This window comes from Ceratotherium simum, chromosome 10 (genome assembly GCF_057802395.1).
Source record: "Ceratotherium simum simum isolate JZ-2026a chromosome 10, ASM5780239v1, whole genome shotgun sequence".
NCBI lineage: Eukaryota > Metazoa > Chordata > Mammalia > Perissodactyla > Rhinocerotidae > Ceratotherium > Ceratotherium simum.
In genome coordinates this window covers 57,606,984-57,626,680 of record NC_141909.1, presented here as the reverse complement: position 1 = coordinate 57,626,680, position 19,697 = coordinate 57,606,984, and the positions used below count along the sequence as shown (strand labels likewise).

The 19,697-nt window shown below is 35.7% G+C and overlaps 1 protein-coding gene across 6 annotated transcripts in view; it reads left to right on the top strand.

Moving 5' to 3' along the window:
* The window catches only part of ZC3H13 (zinc finger CCCH-type containing 13), a 95,997-nt gene extending 76,746 nt beyond the window's left edge, over window positions 1-19,251 (top strand). For 4 of the 6 annotated variants that reach the window (XM_087436049.1, XM_014789986.2, XM_014789985.2 and 1 more), the window contains 7 exons: window positions 836-939; window positions 1,290-2,477; window positions 3,113-3,634; window positions 7,043-7,195; window positions 8,709-8,909; window positions 12,432-12,595; window positions 18,386-19,251. In XM_087436049.1, the coding sequence (XP_087292175.1) occupies window positions 836-939; window positions 1,290-2,477; window positions 3,113-3,634; window positions 7,043-7,195; window positions 8,709-8,909; window positions 12,432-12,595; window positions 18,386-18,556 (2,503 nt within the window). In that variant the 3' untranslated portion in view covers window positions 18,557-19,251. The remainder of the gene's footprint in view (window positions 1-835; window positions 940-1,289; window positions 2,478-3,112; window positions 3,635-7,042; window positions 7,196-8,708; window positions 8,910-12,431; window positions 12,596-18,385) is intronic. The other 2 variants (XM_014789984.2, XM_014789987.2) reach the window with 1 other exon arrangement.
* Window positions 19,252-19,697: the final 446 nt, after the last annotated feature.

Here is a 19,697-nt window from a genome sequence, read left to right as displayed (position 1 = left end):
GACCATAGTATTTATAAACAAACAATGCTAGTTAAAAAAAATTTTTAAAAGGTGGTCAAAATTTAATGAAAATATAGAAAAACACTAGTATAACTTATGTATCCACAGATATAAATCACTAGTCAAAGTTCAACTAAAGAACAAGAAATGTAGTAAACATATGAATTATTTTATTAATTTGTCACCAAGCAAGTGATTTAGTTCTAAGACAAAAGGAACCTGTCTTTACATTGTACCCCCAACATGGTTGGCACTGGGCTTATGACATAACCAATTTATTTCTCATTGCAATTTTATGAGATGGACCCTCGTTTTTGCCCCCATTTTCAAATGAGAAAGCTGAGAGTCAGTGATTTCACGGAACTTGCCTAAGGTGTTGTGTAATAAATCACATGACTGTAAGTTGAACTCATGTCTTTTTGACTCCAAAGCCTATACTAGATTTTCTCATTTGGGTTCTCAACATATGGTATTTCTCTATCATAAAAATATAAAATTAATAAGTTTTAGTAGAGGGTACATTAACATATTGATTCCTCTGCTGTATATTACCACCTTGCAGTAATTAAATCTGATGATTTTCATTTGAGTGATTCTACATGTATAATGAAGAAAGGAAGAAACGTTGCCATGTATTTTAAATCAACGATTGTAAGTCTTAACAAATGAGGTGAAGAATCTTATGCTGCATACCCTTTGTATGATACAGCTCTGACAATGTTGCTGTCCTACAATTATATATTCTGGTTATAGCAAAGAAATAGAAGTAAAAATGTAGGAAAGAAATCTCTTTTTTATCCCCTGGAATTTTATAAATTACATTTGTCCAATTTAGGAAGCGTTATAGAAATGAAGGGAGTCCTAGCCCTCGTCAGTCACCTAAGCGCCGGCGAGAACATTCTCCCGACAGTGACACCTACAACAGTGGAGATGATAAAAGTAAGTAGACTCTATTTTCTGTCTCTATATTCATATTCATTTGTAACAATGAGACTATTCTTTGATGTTAGTAGGAAATGATGAATTAAGATTTAAAATTTTTTCTTCCTCTGCTGTCTCTGAATATCTCCTTATGTGACTAAAGTATGTGTTAAAAATACAGTCATTTTATCCTATGTCACTGTCACTTCCTACTATATGTGGTAAAGCCATATTTTTATTTTTACTGCAATTGTCATTTTTAAAGTTTTAAAATGAAGAGTAAGAGATTGGTTTATTATTATTATTTATATGTAACATACAATGTTGTTAACCTGGCGAAGTGTGATTGCTTGTATCTTTTTGTATAGATGAAAAGCATAGACTCTTGAGCCAGGTTGTACGACCTCAAGAATCTCGTTCTCTCAGTCCGTCACACCTTATAGAAGACAGGCAGGGTAGATGGAAAGAGGAAGATCGTAAACTAGAAAGAAAAGAGAGTTCAAGGCGCTATGAAGAGCCAGAGCTCAAAGAGAAAGTTTCTTCTGTAGATAAGCAGAGAGAACAGATAGAAATCATGGAAAGCTCAAGAACTCGTGTGCAAGACATGATAGGACACCACCCATCTGAAGATCGAGACACATCTGATCGAGCTCATGATGAAAACAAGAAAAAAGCAAAAATTCAAAAGAAACCTATTAAGAAAAAGAAAGAGGAGGATGTTGGAATAGATAGGGGTAACACAGAGACAGCATCTGAAGATGGTCAAGTATTTTCACCAAAAAAAGGACAGAAGAAGAAAAGTGTTGAAAAAAAACGTAAAAGATCCAAAGGTGATTCTGATATTTCTGATGAAGAAGCAGCCCAGCAGAGTAAGAAGAAGAGAGGCCCACGGACTCCCCCTATAACAACCAAAGAGGAGTTGGTTGAAATTTCCAATGATAAGGATGGCACTATGGAGGATCTTCAGAAAAAAGAAGATACGGCATTCAGTGACTGGTCTGATGAGGACGTGCCTGACCGCGCAGAGGTGACAGAACCAGAGCATTCTGCCACAGCTGCTACTCCTGGAAGGACTCCTTCTCCATCTTCTCTTCCTCCTCCTCCTCCTCCTATGGCTGCTGCTTCTACTACGACTGCTTCTGCCACTACTGCTGCCACCCCCTTCAGCACATCTGCTACCACCACCTCTGCCACTCCCACCAATGCAGCTTTTACCAGTGAAGACTCACATAGAAAATGCCACAGAACACGAGCGGAAAAAGTAGAAGCGTCTCACATTATTATGGAAGATGCCCCACATCGCAAGCCAGTGGATCAAAAGAGGAGTAGCAGCCTCGGGAGCAATCGGAGTAATCGTAGTCATACATCTGGTCGTCTACGCTCCCCATCCAATGATTCTGCCCATCGAAGTGGAGATGACCAAAGTGGTCGCAAGAGAGTACTGCATAGTGGCTCGAGAGATAGAGAAAAAACAAAAAGTCTGGAAATCACAGGAGAGAGAAAATCTAGGATTGATCAGTTAAAGCGTGGAGAACCCAGTCGAAGTACTTCCTCAGGTAATAAAATTGAATTATAAATCATAATTTTAGAGTAAATGCTAAATTGGTTACTTTATACACTGCCTTAAATTTCAAGGAATTTAAAATGAAAGCTTAAAATAAAAATAAAACCATCCCACCAAAACGTTACCTGGTATCACATTAATACCAACATTATAGTAGAGGTACATTCTATGTCAATCAGTTTAATATCAGGATTTTAGTAGTATATCTTGGTGGAAGGGCTTATGTATTCACGTCCCTTATGGATGCCTAAAGTTTTAACCTTCCTCCTCTTCTTCCCACAGCCAATGCTTTCTCTTTTGACCAAAGAAAATAAAATAAGGTAGGGGTATAGGAAGAGATCAGATAGTGAAGTGATCAGTTCTCTTAATGCTTAACCATTTTATGTACTTATTTCTTTGAAGATATTTTGTAGTTATAATGGAAATAGACAAGGAAACGTGTTTTTTACATATTTTAACTAGCACTTTAATTGAGAGAAATCAACTTTTCCTTAAAATGAGTTCTTTGGATAATTGGGAATCAATATAGAAAAAGATAGATTGTAAGTTTTGAATGGCCCTCAAATTCAATATTTTATTTCTGTTTTATCATGTGTTAACTCTTTGTGTATGGTGTATTTATTTCAGATCGCCAGGATTCAAGAAGCCATAGTTCAAGAAGAAGTTCTCCTGAGTCGGATCGACAGGTCCATTCAAGATCTGGGTCGTTTGATAGCAGAGATAGACTTCAAGAACGGGAACGATATGAGCATGAGAGAGACCGGGAGAGAGAGAGGAGAGAGATGAGGCAGAGAGAATGGGACCGAGATGCTGATAAAGATTGGCCACGGAATAGGGACCGAGACAGGTTACGGGAACGAGAAAGAGAACGAGATAAAAGGAGAGATTTGGACAGGGAAAGGGAGAGACTAATTCCTGATTCTTCGGAAAGGGACAGGGACAGAGACAGAGACAGAACTTTTGAGAGTTCTTCTCAAGTGGAGTCCATAAAACGCAGTGAAGCAAAACTGGAGAGTGAACATGAAAGAGATCTAGAAGGCACTTCCCGAGACTCTGTAGCTTTGGATAAAGAAAGAATGGATAAAGATCTAGGATCTGTGCAGGGATTTGAAGACATAAATAAAGCCGAGAGAACTGAGAGTGTGGAAGGTGAGTGCCACACCTTTTTGTCTGTTATTCTGCTCCATTTCCTTTTCAGATTTCATAGGAAACAAATCTTTTGAAAGGTCATCTACTGATATGCATATTGACTCCATCATTTTTTAAGGAAAGTAGATTTTATAAGGAAAAGCCCTATGATATTTAAAAAATGTGTTCTCCTCGTTAGTACTATCAAGGTAGACTTGGTTCAAATAAGCCTAAATGAAATAAAAGATTACTTAGATGTAGCGTCTATAGATGTTAAAAAATAGTTATCAGTTTTCTTAGATGTTAAAAAAAAATAAAATAAAAATTTAAGTGACTTCTTGGTTCAGAGATGGATTCAAAAATAATATTAGTGGTTCCTGTTTTCTAGGGCAGTTGAGAACAACTATATGAAACAATAACACTACCTGAAACTGCATTAAATGACAGATTGACTGTAGAATCCTACTGGCACTCCCCTCTCCTATAATGAGGAACCCCTAGAAGTCCACATCAGCCCTCTGGCCCACTTAGAGCCAGCCTCAGCTCTGTGGAACATCACTGTCTGCTGCCTCCACTCTCCATCCTTCACCCCCACACTACTATACAAACTGATTCATGCCTCTGCATTCTCTGAATGGGCTACATTCTCTACTCTTCTTTGTACCCTCTTCACATTGTCTGATATATCTTTTCCCTTTTATATTCTCTTACGTACTCCAACTTCAAGTCCCACTCTATGTATTGTTTCCTCTGTGAAGCCTTCTCTGCTAAAGGTACTTATCTTTTAAGTTTCCATAGCACCTTGTTTATACATCTCTTCTAGCATCGCTGCACTGTATTATAATTATTTTTCGATTATTTTCTCCCCACTATGCTATACTCCTTTTTTAGGGACCATAGTTTTTCATTTCTTTATTATCAAGACTATAGCAAGGACACAATAAATGGCAAATGAATGAAAATATGTTCTGCCTGTACGTACATGCCCCACATCTTATTCTTTGGTGAGTTATAGCCTAGGTTAACAATAATAATGGTTCCCCTGAGAATTCTCCTGGAAATTTTGCTTCCTTGGGACTGTCCAGTTCTACTACCAGTGCTTACACCATTGTTCTGATATTATGTCTCCATTTCATAAGGAATGAAATATGAGCAAAGGCTCTCCTATATTGTCTGCATTCAAAGGGCTTTTCTCCAGTGTGACATCTCTGATGGCACCTAAGTTCTGTCTGGAAGTGGAAGGACTTCCCACATCCGTTACCTTTACAAGATTTCTTCCTTGGATGGGGTCTCTGAGAGTTATTTCTCCCTGAAGTCTGTCTGAACTCTGTATTGCATTTATAGGATCTCTCTCCCGTGGGAACACTGTTGGTTAACAAGGACTGATCTTAAGCCTAAACTTCTCCCAAATTCACTCCATTCATATCTCTCCTAAGGGTGGTAGATTTGTGAGTGAGTGACACTTCTTTCAGATGCCTCTCCAGTTCTTTTTGGATGCATCTCTACCTAACCATCACAACCACGAGTTGCTTTCAGTTTGGGGGACCAGAGTTCATCTCTAATGTGTTTTTCCGCTGATGGTATCTGGAATAATTCTTCCTTGGAAATTCCCTAACTTAGCATTGATTCCTTGGCTTTAGGCCTTCTCTCCCAGTCTGAGTGGGCACCTGTTGAGACTTCTGCCTCCATTTTAAGCCTCTAAGAAACTTCTGGGATACTTGCATGTAAGCAGTAGTATTTTATTATTCTTTTTATTTGCCATATTATAGTATTGGGCCCAGAATAAAATTCACATTCTTTTAAAACTATAAACATCCTTACATCTTTTGGTTATCTGATTAGATATATTCTGATATGCCATCTGTTATATATTTTTTCTACTTGACAAAAATGTTTCTACCTCAGTGTTCTTCACATTACATTTTTAGCTCAATTTTGAGTATATATAGCCTCAAATCATGAGACATAATACTAATGGAAGTACAGCCTTGGGGTATAATTGAACTAATCATTATAATAGGTCCCTTGTGATTGCAGTCAGTGCCCCTCATCCCTAAAATATAGCATTCACTGCTTGTGATCACAGATAACATAGCATAGAAATTTACAGGTGAGTTACCTGCTGCGAGATGAAAAATTTTATTTCCCTAAAGTAGGAAAATGAGTTGGATAAACTTGAAAAATTAAAAATACTATTATCTGCATTTATGTTTAGATGTATATTTATACAACAAAGTTATTAAAATTGGTTACCTTAGAAGTGAATTGGTGGGGTATGGGGAGATTATTATAGAATTTAATAGAGTATAAAATTATTAGAGGGCCAGCCCGGTGGTGCAGTGGTTAAGTGCACACGCTCCGCTTCAGTGGCTCAGGGTTCGCAGGTTCAGATCCCGGGCGCACACCAACACACCGCTTGTCAAGCCATGCTGTGGCGGCATCTCATATAAAGTAGAGGAAGATGGGCACAGATGTTAGCCCAGGGCTTATCTTCCTCAGCAAAAAGAGGAGGGTTGGCGTCAGATATTAGCTCAGGGCTAGTCTTCCTCATTAAAAAAAAAAAAAATTATTAGAAACATCTCATAGTCTATTGTATTTTATTTGCAGCAAATTTATACCCATAAAGCATACTATTGCATTTTGAAAACTAGTGTTGTAAATTCAGTAAAGTGTGTGGGCAAGTAGTGATTAGAAATGTTAACTGTACTCTATAGTTTTAGAATAATTTAAGTTCACAACTAACTCACCAGGAGACAAAGCTTATCCTAGGTGGTTGAGAAAAGTTGGTAAAATAAAGAAATACAGTAAATGCTAGTGGTACCGACAAAGATATTTTAAAATTATATTATAGCATTCTTTTAAAAATTGCGTTGGGATAGGGAAGATACATTGGGAGGTAGTGGGAAAATTGATGGCACTTCTTTTTTTTCCTCACTGCCATAATGTTCTTCATATCATGAGCTAAATATTATGAACTAAGATTTAAGTTTGAAATAAGTTTTATTACTAAGTTTGCAAGTTTTTTTAAATTAATGAGTTTATTTAGGTAGAGATTACTGTATCCTTTTGAAATTAGTAGATTTGTCTGGATTTACTTAAAGTTTCATTATAAAAAAATTAACACATAATGTTAATATGTTAGTGGTAGCTTTTATTTCTCATATTTTAATGGTAATCCTATAACCTATTTTGATCTTGCTCTTCATATTGTGTTCTTGCCATTCAAACTAAATTTAACTAATTAAATTTTATTTTTAAGTTTTCTTTTGGAATTATCAAGTGTTTTGAATAATTAAGAAATGCAATTTTCTAATTAAAAAAATGCTTTTCAGATTTTCTTGGTGTGCACAGTCTCTACATCTTTGGTTTCACATAGACCTGCCTTCCCCTTAATGCTCTCTTTGACATGAAATTAATTTTTCTCTTTAGCAGGAGATGACGAATCCAAGTTAGACGATGCACATTCGTTAGGATCTGGTGCTGGAGAAGGATATGAGCCGATCAGTGATGATGAACTAGATGAAATTCTGGCAGGTGATGCTGAGAAGAGGGAGGATCAACAGGATGAGGAGAAGATGCCAGGTAATCATTTGCAGAGGTGGTTAAACATAAAAATTATCTGATTTATAGTATTAAGGTATTCTTTGTTCCCTTTCATACTTTAAGAATTGATAAAAGGTAGTTAGAATTTGCCCCTTTGTGTTTTATTTAAGGTCGAAAGGCCAATAAAATGAAAATTATAGTCTGTATGCTCTGCTCATTTTTAAGTTGACATCACCAGTGAATTGGAAAGGGCCTCATTTGAAATAGCAGAGGGGCCGGCCCCGTGGCTCAGCGGTTAAGTGTGCACGCTCCACTACTGGCGGCCCGGGTTCAGATCCCGGGCACACACCGACGCACCGCTTCTCTGGCCATGCTGAGGCCACGTCCTACATACAGCAACTAGAAGGATGTGCAACTATGACATACAACTATCTACTGGGGCTTTGAGGAGAAAAAGGAGGAGGACTGGCAATAGATGTTAGCTCAGGGCTGATCTTCCTCATAAAAAAAAAAAAAAATTAAAAAAAAATTTTAAATAGCAGAATTGTAAGATTTCCATTCCAGGGTTTAAGAGTCATATTATATGACCTGGAATCTAACCAAATACTAATTGCCTAGCAATGTGTTCTAGATGGTAGGTATACGGTACAGAGCTTCACAAGGGTGGGGACAAACCAACTTTAGAAAAAACCATTCAAAAAATTTATAATAGTTGAAATTATATTTAAACACTATTTATATACCTGTCAGTTTTCTAAATTCAGTAATAATTTTCACTTATAGTACTTCATGCATTGCCAGAATTTACTCTAGTGACTACATCGTGAAGCAGCACCCTTTGATGTTCCTGTTGAACCATCCGAAATAGTCTGATTGTTACGATTTTTTTTTATCATAGTGAGAGTCTTTGCCTTGTCATGTATATAAAATATGAAATTTTTATTTTGACTTAATTTGCTCTTATATTTCACAATTTTTTCTACTAATGTAAAGGTATGTATGATTGTTGTCTTTATTATAATCTGCTATTAGGTATTTCTAAATAGAACATTATTTTGTTAATTTTCTCAACTGTTCCTTGTCAATGGATAGATTATTTGTTCTCAATAATAGTCACTGTCTGATTCTTAAAGTAATTTTGGAAGAATGATTTGTTTTTAAAAAATAAAACATGTTTGTGTGTGTGCATGCAAACTAAATATACTCCTAGATTTAACCCTAAAAGGATTCTAGTACCAGGTTTCAAAATGTCAAACCTAATCTTAGTGAAATAATGGAGTTCTTTCGTTGGGGGTCTCTCAGGCAATTTAAATGAGTGGGTTTTTGTTTGCTTGCCTGTTTTCTTTTGGTGAGAAGTTTTTTTATTTGTAAAGGTCCTTAGATTCTAAATATTGATGTTTATAGAAAAGCCTTCATTTTAAGAATATCACATTTTTGGTTTAAAGTGCTTGTTATTTAATACTTTCTGTGTTTTGCAATTTGTATTTCTCTGTAGATAATAAGAAAGCTATTTCTTAGTGTAAAAAATTTCCTCCTCTTCAACTTTTTGCAGATCCATTAGATGTGATAGATGTGGATTGGTCTGGTCTTATGCCAAAGCATCCAAAAGAACCACGAGAGCCTGGGGCTGCACTCTTAAAATTCACACCTGGAGCTGTTATGCTGAAAGTTGGGATTTCTAAAAAGTTAGCAGGTTCTGAACTCTTTACCAAAGTCAAAGAAACATGTCAGAGACTTTTAGAAAAACCCAAAGGTAATTCCATTCCACTTCGTATAACGTCTGCTATAACTATTAAGATGCTTTTGAAAAGGATTCTGTTCTGTTCTCATGTAGCACTTAAAACATAAGAACTGTTTTTTCTTTTTGGTGAGGGAGATTGGCCCTGAGCTAACATCTGTTGCCAACTTTCCTCTTTTTGCTTGAGGAAAATTGTCGCTGAGCTAACATGTGTGCAGACTTCCTCCATCTTGTATATGAGATGCTGCCACAGCATGGACCTGTATGTAGGTCCATGTCTGGGATCTGAACCTGCGAACCCTGGGCCACTAAAGCGGAGCATGTGAACTTAACCACTATGCCACAGGCCGGCCCCTAGAAACTATTTTTTTGAGAAATCGCTTATATTCATTATTTAATCCTCATGGTCAAAATTCCTTTTTTAAATTTATTTTGAGAAAAATTTAAGCCCATAGAAAAGTTGCAAAAATAGCACAATGATCTTTCTGTATCAAAATTAACTTTTTAACAGATAAGTTCAAATGTCAGAGTGCTCGGTGGTTTACCCAGGTCTAAATGAAGCAGTGCTTGGGAAAGTGGACTAGATACTTTTCATAGCTAAGCCAATTGGATGTCTTGGCAACACTTTCCTCCAGGAAATGGGGGTTCTACTCAAATGCAGATGTCTAGGTAGAGCTTTAGAAAGTGGTTAGAGCTTGGTCTCTAGGTCAGATGGTCTAGAATCCAGTAGGCACACCACTTACTAGCTATTTATAATCTCTCTGTGTGTTAGTGTCACCATCTGTAGGCTGGGAATAATCATACCACAAATTTCATAAGATTGTTAGGAGGAGCAAATGAGTTATTATAAGTTAAATACCTACAACAGTTCCTGATGTGTAGTGACACAATAAATATTTGCTGCTATTTAATTTGATATTTTATCACATTGATTTTGGACCTTATTGTGACAACTTTTGGTTATTCCAGAACACTTTATTTAGTTTATGGATTTTTTTGGGGGGGGGGGGCTGTTCCTCTTATCTGGTACCTACCTTACTTTGTTTGAGCAGCTTATTAATACTTTATTAATGGGGAGGGCGATGAGTGAGTGGTAAAAAAGAAGGAAAAGAGGAAAAAGGTGAAAGCAACATTATTTAATTTTATATCATGTTCATGAGAGTATAAAAAAGTTTAGTTAAAAGAATTAAGCTTTTTACTAATATAAAATTGAAAAAAATTATGTTTCCTGAATCCATGTCCCCTCTTTCAACTGTTAGCATAAGCAGCAAAACTCGATTTTAGTATATCGAAATCAACATAGAATGTATGTGTATGAAACATATAAATTATAATTGTGAATGTGTATTCACCTGACAAATGACCACACTCTTGGGTTCTTGCCCCACTCCTTCTGCTTTGTTTGGTTGACTCTGACCTTAAGCAAGTAACTCCTGAGGGCATAAAATGATGGAGTGAAACCCTTAAGGTCTTATCCACCTCTAAAGCTATTTGCTCATGTAACTTTTGCTAATGGCATTTCAAGGTAAAATCTAGTTTGATTTTGCTAACTACGAAATACTGACTTAATAATAACATAATCTAAACAATGAAAATATACACTGTAAAGGGGGCTTTGATTGTTGCTTACCAATCAGACCTCCTAGTTTTTGCTGCTAGGATAGCTATGATAGCTTTGTTAGAGAGCTGATATACGATGCTGACTATAAGTTTCCTAAGGAATGGGACTTTGTTTTGTTTACTGCTGTATCCAGTGTCTAATGTTCTATTCTTACTAATTATGCCACTACCTAGAACAGCACCTGACACATAGTAGGTATTCAATAAATATTGTGAAATAATTGATACTGATGTTTTCTATCCCATTTGGTCTGTTTCAGCACCCAATACTGAAGAAAGTATATCCCTACCCCATATGTAATTTTAAAAAAATTCCAAGGCTTAAAACAGAAAATTTACATGTATACTGAAATTTAAATTGCTTTTGTCTAGGTTTTCTGATTGCAGTATGATTAAGTTCTTTTGAGCTAAACTTTCCAGTTATTTTGGTTCCTTTGTTTGACTTGTACTTAAGTAAGGGTTTAGTCTGTCTGGTGAGTAATTTGGTGCTGGTCAGTTCAAAACCATGAAGAGACTGGAAGCTTAGCCATATACTTTCTAGGGATGTTTGCACGAGTGTGTTTTGTGTTCTACTGTTGTGAAAGCCAAAAATAACAAGGATTCCAATAAAAAGAAATTTGTCCTAATGAGCAGTTTTCAAAGAAGGGCATGGGTTCAGTGCAAATTTCTTCTATATTTGTATCTATGGTGGAATGGTAGTTAATGTTTTGTGGTCTTTTTTTTTACTAGTATGCATAGATGACTATGTCATTGGTTGGCTCAAACACTGGTGTGTCTGAATCACCTGAGGAACTGCTTTTTTTCCCTTCAGGTATCCTAGTCCAGCTGTGGAGATTCTGTAGCTCTGGTGGTAGAGCCCCGGCACTGTATTTTAAAAAGCCCTTCAGACAATTCTGATAGACACCAGAGTTAGCAAACTAGTTTTGAGTTTTTCTTTACTTGATGTTTATTTACACTTTTCTCATTACGCTTCTATTTTCTAGGTATATAACTTATTGACTAGATATATTACATGGGACTAGTTTCTTTTTGATTATCCAATCACACTGTTGATGCTTTGCAGTTTAGAAAATGACATATGTAATGCGCTTCCATTCATTCTCAATCAAATGTGTCTGTTTTGTTTTACCTCTGGGTGATTTACTGCTTTCCTTTGTGGGCTTTGACAGTAACCTGTTTGATCATGTTGTCATTACAGCAGGATGTGTGGTACCTTAGGTACTCTTGGCCACCTTAGAATGCCAGCTTTGAAGTTACTACTCCCCCTGTTATTTATTTGGATTACTAACTGGCCCTATACAGTTATTTTGACTTCCTTTTTGTCTATTTTTAACCCAAACTATTTTTATTAAATCTTTCCTTAATTCTTTAATTTTTATAAAGTTTGTGTTTTCTCCTATTGTTGCATGTTATGACTTAAAACTAAGTGATTTTAACTTAATACATTGTCCCAGGTTTTTATAGTAACCAAATCTAGGATAAAATTCACAGGCTATCTAACAGCTAATCACTCTCCTGATTTTTTTAGAGGTCACATTACTACATTTGAATCTTGCTATAATAAAGCCTTGAAATCTAGAACTTTTAGTTGATGGTAAGCAATATACTAAATTCGACTTCACTAATTCTTAACTTGAATTTTTCTTCCCAGTCACAGTAATCAATGTCTAAATTCTCCCAAGTCTACTTTTCTTGTATCTTAAAGTGGCTATCAGAATATTTATTTTTGTTTGAGACTAGCAACAAAACTACATGTTGAAAGTTCCTTCACAGAGAATTTATTGCCTTTAATATAAAATAATTTTCACCAAAGTTGGTAACTTTGATAAAGTGTAGACTTTGTAAAATATTCATTTGAACAGTTGGTAACACTTCCTATTTTAGGAAAACTTAATACATGTTTATTTTTATTGAAAGATGCAGACAGTCTTTTTGAACATGAATTGGGGGCTCTCAACATGGCTGCATTACTACGAAAAGAAGAAAGAGCAAGTCTTCTTAGTAATCTTGGACCGTGTTGTAAAGCGTTATGCTTCAGACGGGATTCTGCAATTCGAAAGCAGCTTGTTAAAAATGAAAAGGTACTGTTGTTTCCTTGGAAAAAATGCAAAGTGTTTGTTGAAGAGTATGAATGACATATTTTTCATTTGATTGCTTTAAGGTGAAATTAAGGTCTCATTATCTGTTTTTATGAGTTTAGTTTCCTAATCTTGTACACATATAAAAAGAAGAATTCTGTTAGAACTTATAATACTTTACATTTCACTTTAATAGTATTGATGAACATTTGTGTTGAATAACAATTTGTGATTCCACTTACGCATAAAGAAAGTTTAAAATACTCTATTTCCATGAAATATTTTTTATTTGTGAAAAGTTTTAGATAATAAAACATACTAGAAATTTATTTATTTTTTATTTTTTTTAGCTTATTTGTTTATTGCAGTAACATTGGTTTATAACATTGCAAAAATTTCAGGTGTACATCATTGTACTTCTATTTCTGCATGGACTACATCATGTTCACCACCAAAATACTAATTACAACCCATCACCACACACATGTACCGAATTATCCCTTTCACCCTCCACCCTCCCCCCTTCCCCTCTGGTAACCACCAATCCAATCTCTGTCCCTATGTGTTTGTTTATTGTTGTTATTATCTACTACTTAATGAAGGAAATCATACGGTATTTGGCCTTCTCCCTCTGACTTATAGAAATTTATTTAAATTGAAGATCAAGGAAAAAAATTTCCCAAACACAGAGTGATGAGGATATTTATAAGAATAGGGTTTATGAGAACGTACCAAGTTGAAAGAAACAGAAATAAATACAAGTGATTATATGTAAGCATTTACTTGAGAAGAATAAAGGGAATTGAAAAGAGAAGTAGAAATTAGTTTAGATTTGGGAGAGATCTGATCATGAGAAATTGAAAACATCTTAGGCTTTTTTTTGTTTTGTTTTGTTAGGAATATTGGCCCTGAGCTAACATCTGCCAATCTTCCTCTTTTTTTGCTGAGGAAGACTGCCCTGGGCTAACATCCATGCCCATCTTCCTCTACTTTATATGGGACGCCGCCACAGCATGGCTTAACAAGCGGTGTGTTGGTGCGCGCCCGGGATCCGAACCGGCGAACCCTGGGCTGCCACAGCGAAACACATGCACTTAACCACTTGCGCCACTGGGCCAGCCCCCATCTTAGGCTTTTTAAAATTAAGAAACTAGGATTTTTATTTGGGGGTGTGATGGGAATGCATAGTATGACAAAAGAGAATTGGTCCTAAAAAGTTAGAGAAATCTTTAGTAGCTTTTACTTAGGGACATTTAGGACAACATTTCTTAAGAAAAAGGTACTTCAATTTGGGGAGGAAATTAAATTTATGAAAAAGAGAGAGAGGAACTCATCTATAAAGATTAGAATGGAAACAGATATAAGGAAAAGGAGACTTTTAAAGTCTTCCCTGCTTAGAGGCCTGGCTCAAAATTACTTTTTGACACAGTGGCTACCATCATTCTTTCCTTTGCACTCCCATTTCAATATGTACTTAGTTCTTTTTATTCTGTTGCTTAGGTGCCCATCTCTCCTTGCAGCCTTTCTCAACTGGAAATTTCTCTGAGAAAATAAACCCTAGTGCCCTAAGCATGTATGCAATGAATCAGCTTTTCTTCTATGCATCTAGAATGGTACTAGTTACTACCATCCTTGGTTTTGAATTGAAAAATAGTCACTCAAATCATTTTCTCTTTGGTTCAGGTAAGGAACCTCAGTTGAGAAAGACTGTAGAGTTTGCAGTCTCATCAGAATCCTGCCCTCTTTTTATAAAAAATATTTTGAAACATTCTCTGGTTCCTCCTCCAGTATACCATAATGCCCCTCAAAAATTGTGACAACCAAAAACACCCCTGCAAATTCCTCATTGAGAACCATTGTTCAGAACCTTATAATTCTTCAACACAGGGCATAGACCATTAGCATGCATATTAAGATGCATATTAACATAGCATGACACATTATAAAAAGTTATAATGGCACATTATAAATGTGTTAAATGATCCATCTAAGGAAAGCATTGCACACTTTCTGATTGCTCAGTGTAAAAAATATCATCACAAAAGTTGAAAAGAAAGGATACAACTAAAGAAAAATTAATTTCACATGCTAGAGAGCCTCATGAAAAATGCTAAGAAGTAAAAGAAGAAAGCACAAATTACCGATATCAGGAATGAAAGAAGGATATCACTACAGATCTCACAACTATTAAAAGGATCATAAAAAAATACTATAAACAACTCTATGCACATAAATTTGACAATTTAGAAGAAATGGGTCAATTCCTATCAAAGCCATGAACTACCAAAACTTACTCAAAAAGTAATAGGTAACCTGAATAGTCCCATATCTGTTTTGTTTTTTTAGTTGAATTTGTAGTTGAAAACCTCTGAAAAAGAAATCTCAGTCAGTTTCACTGGCAAAATCTACCAAACATTTAAGGAAGACATAATACCAATTCTACAGTTTCTTCCAGAAGATTGAAAGGCAGGAATACTTCCCAACTCATTTTATGAGGCCAGCAGTATGCTGATATCAGAACCAGACAAAGACATCCCAAGAAAAGAAAACTGCATGCAGATCAATATCTCTCATGAATATGGACTTAAAAATCCTTGAAAATAATGGGAAATCAAATCCGGCAACATATAAAAAGACTACTATACCATGACCAAATATGATTTATCCTTAGGATGAAAGGCTGGTTTAATATTCTAAAATTATTCAATGTAATCCACCTATTAACAGACTAAAGAATGAAAAAATGCATGATCATATCAATTGATGCAGAAAAAGCATTTGACAAAATTCAGCATTTCTTTACAATAAAAATTCTCAGCAAGCTGGAATTAGAGTCTTTACTTTGTAAAGGACATCTACAAAAAACCTACTAACATCACACTTAATGGTAAAAGTTTGAAAGATTTCCCCCAAAGATCAGGAACAAGGCAAGGATGTCCACTCTCACTACCCCTATTCAACATTGTCCTGGAAGACCTAGCCAGTTCAATAAGGCAAGAAAAAGAAAGAAAAGGCATCAGATTGGAAGGGAAGAAATAACGCTGTCTGTTCACACATAACATGATTGCCCACATAAAAAGTTTCAAGGAATTCCCCCAAAATACTCTTAAAACATGTTAGTTTAACAAGGCCACAGGATACAAAGTCCGCATACAAAAAGCAATTGTATTGCTATATACTAGCAGTATATAGAAGAAGTACCTGGGAACCAAAATGTAAAAATAATACTGTTTACAGTGGCTCTCCCCAAAAATAAAGTACTTGGGTATAAATTTAACAAAACATGTGCAGGACCTATGTGCTGAAAACTGCAAAACACTGATGAAAAAAATCAAGAAGACCTAAATAAAATGGAGAGACATATCGTATTCTTGCATTGGAAGACTCAGTATAGTTAAGATTATGATTCTCCCCAAACTGATCTACAGATTTAAGACAATTCTCGTCAAAATCCCAGCCTGAATTTTTGTAGATATAGACAAGCTCATTCTAACATGGGAAGTCAAAGCAACTAAAATAGCCAAAATAATTTTTTAAAAAGACAGATAAAGTTGGAGGACTCACTTTACCTGATTTCAAGACTTACTGTAAAGCCACAGTACTCAAGATAGTGTGGTATTGGTGAAGACACTTAGAGCAATGGAACAGAGTTCAGAAATAAGCACATACAAATATGACCAGTCAGTTAGGGGAAGAGAGGTTTAAAAATAGTTGTTTTTTATTTTGAGATCATTGATCTTCATCAAACTTTAAAACTTTTGTTCTATGAACAAGATCGAGAATAAAAAGACAAGCATACTGGGAGGAAGTATTTGCAAATCACATTCTCAAAAAAGGACTTGTATCCAGAATATGTAAAGAACTCTCAAAAATTAACAATAAGAAAACAGGCAACCCAATTTTTTTAAATGGGCAAAAGACTTGAACAGACACTTCACCAAAGAGGATATACTGATGGCTAGTAAGCATGTGAAAGGATGTTTAACATTAGCTTTTAGGGAATGCAAATTAAAACTGCAATGAGATACCATTAACAACCTATTACAATAACTAAAAAACAAACAACAAAAAAATCCCTAACAATACCAAGTGTTGATAAGGATGTAGGGCAGTTGAAACTCCTGTATATTGCTGGTGAGAATGCAAAATGGTAAAATTACTATGGAAAAACAGTTTGGTTATTTCTTATAAAGTTATTTGTATACTTATTATATGACCCAGCAATCCCATTGCTAGGTATTTACCTTAGAAAAATGAAAACTTATGTTCATATAAAAACCTGTCCACAAAGTTTGTAGCACCTCTATTCATAATCTCCAAAACTGGAGACAACCCCAATATTCTTCAACCATGGCACATCCATACAATGGATTACTAATTAGTAATAAAAAAATAACCAAACTATTGGTGCTGTCGACAACGTGGATGAATCTCAAAAGCATTACGCTGAGTGAAAGAAATTAGTCTCAAAGGCTTATATGCTGTATGATTCCATTTATATGATGTTCTGGAAAAGGCAGAACTGTAACAGAATATATCATTGGTTGCCAGGGGTTAGAGTTAAGAAGAGGGTGTGGATAATACAAAGGGACAGCAAAGGGAGTATTTTGAGTGATGAAACTTCTCTATTCTGATTGTGGTGGTGGTTACATGAATCTGTACTTGAATAAAATCTCACACAGAACTATACGTAAAAAGTCAATTTTACTGTATCACAACTTATAAAGTATGTATTTTTGTGTGTGTGAGGAGATCAGCCCTGTGCTGACATCTGCCAATCCTCCTCTTTGTTTGCTGAGGAGGACTGGCCCTGGGCTAACATCCATGCCCATCTTCCTCCACTTTATATGGGACGCTGCCACAGCATGGCTTGCCAAGCAGTGCGTTGGTGCACACCTGGGATCCGATCTGGCCAACCCCGGGCCGCCGCAGTGGAGCGCGCGCACCTAACTGCTTGCGCCACTGGGCCGGCCCCTAAAGTATGTATTTTTTAAATGCAGATGTGATCAGGGAACCACTGTTCCTTTAAGGATCCTAGAAAGAAAAGAAATGGCCGAATGCTGGAGATATTCAAATCTTACCTTATTTTATTATGTACGTGGTTGGAGGACATTGGACAAAATTTTCTAAAAACAAAATATAGAAAAAGTGCTATTGTAAATATTACAAAAGTGCTAATGTAGCTGTAAGCTACAATGATAGAGATGTACATTTTAGTAGACAGGAGATAGTAGCTTCTCAGTATACTGCACTGATCAGCTGTCTTCTAGAGAATCTGTTCAGTTCTAGAGCCCATATTTTATGGGACATTAACAAACTGGTAAGGAGTATGGAATGTTTAGTGCTTCTCTTCAGAGAATTGAAAGGTTGACATGTAAAAGTAGGATTGAATTAGTGTGTAGCTCCACAGAAGAGATTTTATGCCAACACGTATAAGAAATGGTACCATTCACCAATAGGATGTGCAGTGTGTTTTTTGTTTGTTTTGTTTTGTTATTAGAAATGATGAAGTAAAAACCAGTTGATTACCTGTCAGGGATTGTTGAGCAGATTCCTACTTTAAGCAAGAGGTTAGACTAGGTGCCCTCCAAAGTTTGCTTTCTTTTCTAAGATTCCTCAAGTCTGAAAATATTTCCTAGTTTTTCTTTTAAATATCCAATACAGCTAATGTCCATCCTAAATTAATTTTCTTATAACTGTAATGTTTTTGTTAGAGGTTAACCTGCCTATCTTTCCTACTGTCAACTAATAATGTGCATTTTTTTAAAATTTGCTTTTGTTTTCTCCAAATAGGGCACTATAAAGCAAGCTTACACCAATGCTCCAGTGGTAGACAATGAATTATTACGATTGAGTCTTCGATTGTTTAAGCGGAAGACTACTTGCCATGCCCCAGGACATGACAAGACTGAAGATCATAAACTCCCACAGTCCAGTATCCAGCAGGAACTGTGTGTGTCTTAAGACTGAAGTTCGGTGACATTTTTGGTATTCTCTTCCTTCAACAGTACATGTTCTTTTTCAAAGTTCTTTGTTTTGACAAGCGTTATTAGTGACAGAGGCAGAAAAGATTTAGCAGCCATGCTAAAGAGTGAAGAAGAACTCTGATTTAAAGTTTAAAGATACCAGTTTTGACTAACTTAAGATTTTACATAAATTTTTACACAGTACTTGATACTCATGCAAAATAATGTGAAAGCATCTAGATTTAGTAGTTCATTCTGTACCTTTTGTTAAAACTGAAGATTTTGGAAAGTGGTTGTCACTGCTCTTGCAGCCTACAAATATTTTTTATGAAACGGAGCCACTGACTTATGTTCTGGATTATCCCTACAGAAACTGTGATTTTATTCAGAAACAGTGTGTTCACAGAATGAATGCACACTGTGCAACATCGCACTGCACAAAACACTTGAAAGCGGATGCTTGTTCTGCACGGTGTGTTTGTAGGCAGACCTCCAGTAGGAGGGAGCCAGAACACTTGAGTCTTTTCTAAGGTTCTAAAAAAATTACTTAATGGGTCTTTGTTTTTTTAAATACATGTGCATTGTTACAATGTATAGTGGATATATTTGGATTCTGAATGGTTTTGTTTGTTATCAGAGACTATCTACTATTTTTATTTTTAATAAATGTACCTTCCCTTTCCTTGTTCTAGATTTACTTTGCTCTTCATTAATCTTATTCCTGATGTTCTGAAACATTTGTCATCAACATTCCATGTTTCATACTTCAGATATTATACTGCTCAAGTCCTTATTTTTGGACAGCTGTAAATAATGTGATAAAGAGTTGAGGACGTACTTCACATATAGCTCAGTAATACTTGAAACAAACCACGAGTTAACAAACCTATGTAATCTGAGCTTTAAAATCCTACCATCATATTTTTCAGAGCTCTAACCTTTGATTACATTAAACTGCCTCCAGCCTATAATATGTAAAACAAATTACTTTTTAAAAATTACCGTATATCTACTTTATTCTGTACATACATATTTAACTCATAAAGTGGACTCTTAGAGAATTTGAAATGGACTCCAAGCTGCAGAATTTGTGGGCAGACAGTAAGAATAATAATAATAAAGGAAACCAATCAAAATTG